The sequence below is a fragment of the Halyomorpha halys genome, unplaced genomic scaffold (assembly GCF_000696795.3).
Source record: "Halyomorpha halys isolate HHAL.00 unplaced genomic scaffold, Hhal_1.1 Scaffold1333.1, whole genome shotgun sequence".
Classification (NCBI taxonomy): Eukaryota; Metazoa; Arthropoda; class Insecta; order Hemiptera; family Pentatomidae; genus Halyomorpha; species Halyomorpha halys.
Genome location: NW_027115221.1, coordinates 82300 through 85181, shown reverse-complemented (window position 1 = coordinate 85181; position 2882 = coordinate 82300). Strand labels below are relative to the sequence as shown.

Genomic DNA, 2882 nt, shown 5'->3' with positions numbered 1-2882 from the left:
ATAATTGAAAATACAGTAAATTTAAGAAATAATAGAAGTCAAGAAATAGTGCTAAAGAATAATATTCAGAAAGTAAATCATTTGCAAAAATCTATAACTGTTGTGCGACATTCAATGTTTACATGGAACCTTGAGATAGGTATTGGTTTTTGGCAGGATTTGTTGTTTGGGCGTGATTGGGAAATGATGTTTCCAGGATGAGGAGGTCCTCATCAATTTCTGTCAAGCAAGGGTGGAAACATCTTGAAAAAGGAAGACAACCAAGAAGAATAAGGGACTCTGAGTTTGGATTGCCTGGTGAGAGGATGTCCGTCGGCTGGAAGCGGTAAAGATTAGAAGCCATTGTTTTGAGAGAGACATAGCTTTTTAGAAGGACTGGAAGCCATTTTTGACGGTAGGACATAGCATTATAGAAAAGAAGATACCAAGAATCATCAAAAGAAGATTGTGAAATTGATTAGTTTTGTTATACCAAAATTTAAATACATGTGTAAAAGAGATATTAATTTAATTAAGTGTTAATAGTAAAAGTGTCTGTTTCTGATTGCCTAGAAACCTGCCCTGAGATTAAGAGTCTAGTATATTATAAAATTTAAATAAAGTTCTATTATCAATTTAATATTAAAGTTTTTGATTTGAACCCAAGCTCTATCTTTTAGATATGAGAATTAAGTTAAAAAATATCAAATTTAGATTTATTTCATTTTAATAATTTTTAAATTATTACAATATGTATTTTTTTTTTGTTTTATAGAGCTTTGTGATTGAATTTAATAACAAGTGATTATATAGAATTTCTTATTAAATGTATACTTCTAATGTGGACGTACCAGCCTGAAATTAAGCTAAATTCATAAAGGAGTCTAATATAGACAGCTCTTTCATTGTTATCTTGATTTAATAATGGATTATGAATAAAATTTTAATATTAAAAATATCTAATTATATTGCCTTTTACTCGCTGCCCAGGTTCATTTCCTTTCTTAGCCAGGATGAGTGAAGATGCGGCACTGAGCACTGCTGAAACAGTATTTATTTTTCAAATAATTTAATAAAAATATAAAATTGTGTTTATATAGGATAAATTCATACTTACGATACTTTTGACAAGTGACCAAAGTCGGCCAATTGCAGAGATTGAGTTGAGGGTCGTAGTAGAGACCATGAGGGCAAATATAAGTGTGCTTCTGGGCCCACTGACAGCGGTAATAGACGGAACAATCTCCTACTTCCCCAGCGTATCCTTCTCCTGTACAGTTGTCCTGAGTGGCAAGCACGGTAACTCCTACTCCCGGAGAGAGCATGGCTAGAATCACAATTTCAACAAATTAGACTCATTTTCAAGAATGATTCCTATAAAAGAAAAATATACTACGAGTAAAATAAATTGAATATAATCAGTTTAAATTAAATTACATAAACATATGTTTACTGTAATTAACTTTCAGATATTGCATTTATAATTACGAGATTTAGGGCCAAATCCATAGACGGAACAAAAGTACTACTTAACTACAAGAGGAGAATATTGATCCCTTAATTGTATTTTTTGGTTGTCAAAAAAAACTACAGCAGTAGTGTACAAAAAAAAATTATGACCTACAAATATAAAGAGACAATTGATGATAAGTCCCCCCCTCTCTTTATAGGGAACGAGCCTATGAGTCGTGAAGGAGAAGGCAAGTCCTATGAGAACTAGCCATAGGTCCTTACAAAAGGAGTAAAAGGTATAGGAAGGAGGAGAGATCCAAAGAATGCAGAGTGAAATAAAAGTCAAAATACATTTCCAACCTACCAAAACCAAAAATATTTATAACATAAAATATTCTTGATCCATAGAAAAATTACTGTCAGTTTTTTCTTCTGTGAGAAGGAAGCTTATGACAGAGCACACCTGGAAATTGGCAGGATTTCTAATTGATATATTTCACAGAAATGGATGAGACTAGTTTTGGTACTGATCTGGGTCTCGGCTGCTTGTTGTGTTCAGGAGAAGCCCTTCATTATCCCTAAGTGTAACGAACTTTAAAAAAAAAAAGTATACTGGACGACAGACCAACAGTACTCTCACTTTTAGGACATAACTCATTAGCTCATCATTACAGACCAAAAATATTCTCTTAATAAATAAAAAAAAGAAGAAAGCTAATAACATAAGCTCAACTGTGGGTGAGAAGCTACGAAAGTATTAAGAACTGGGAGTTGAACTAAAGGAATAGTACCTTCTGGAATGCAAAGTGGTAATGTCAATTATATCAACAAATGGGCTGATTCTGAAGTTAATGGTAACAGGCATGGATGGATTAGAATTGTCACTTGATGTGGGAAGAAAGGCTTAACAAGCAGTTCTCATCGAAACATTTTGAACTGTCCAAACATTTTTAAATATTGTAATATCCTCTTTTTGAGTAAATGGTTTTTTTTTTATATATAAATGGTTTTTAATATGTTTTTATTTTATGTATCGTTTCAATATTGTTCATTTGCTTTGTTAAACCATAAAGGAAGCTAACCAATTTTGTTTAGTATAATATAGAGTGGAAACATTTGTAAAAAAAAAAAAACTGTAGTGCTACAATCGACATTGAGAATGAACACCAATAGAAGGGGAAAGAAGAAAATTTTTTTTTTATCATTTGGTGTTTACGTGGGAGAAGGATGACCCTGAGAACTCTAGCCTACTCTCAGACATCTTGTAGAATGAAGATATCAAAAGAACATCCATGAATATAAAGTGACTCTTTGTTTGGATCGCTGATGAATGAAATTGTTTACATTAAGTGTTTGTTTATTGAGAACTGACATCGAGTAATTAATGAGTGTTGCTCATAACAGAATTTGAGCAGATTTGTAAAGGTAGTTAATAATTAATTTAATTAAGT

General features: G+C 32.0%; 1 protein-coding gene across 1 annotated transcript in view; it reads right to left on the bottom strand.

The window, feature by feature from the left end:
* The window catches only part of LOC106689338 (chitinase-3-like protein 1), a gene marked incomplete at its 3' end in the record, with an annotated part of 37599 nt that overhangs the window by 2476 nt on the left and 32241 nt on the right, over positions 1-2882 (bottom strand). Inside the window, exons 10-11 of the mRNA XM_067052285.1 lie at positions 1097-1306; positions 952-1020 (exon numbers count right to left, since the gene is read on the bottom strand). Of these exons, the coding sequence (XP_066908386.1) occupies positions 952-1020; positions 1097-1306 (279 nt within the window). The remainder of the gene's footprint in view (positions 1-951; positions 1021-1096; positions 1307-2882) is intronic.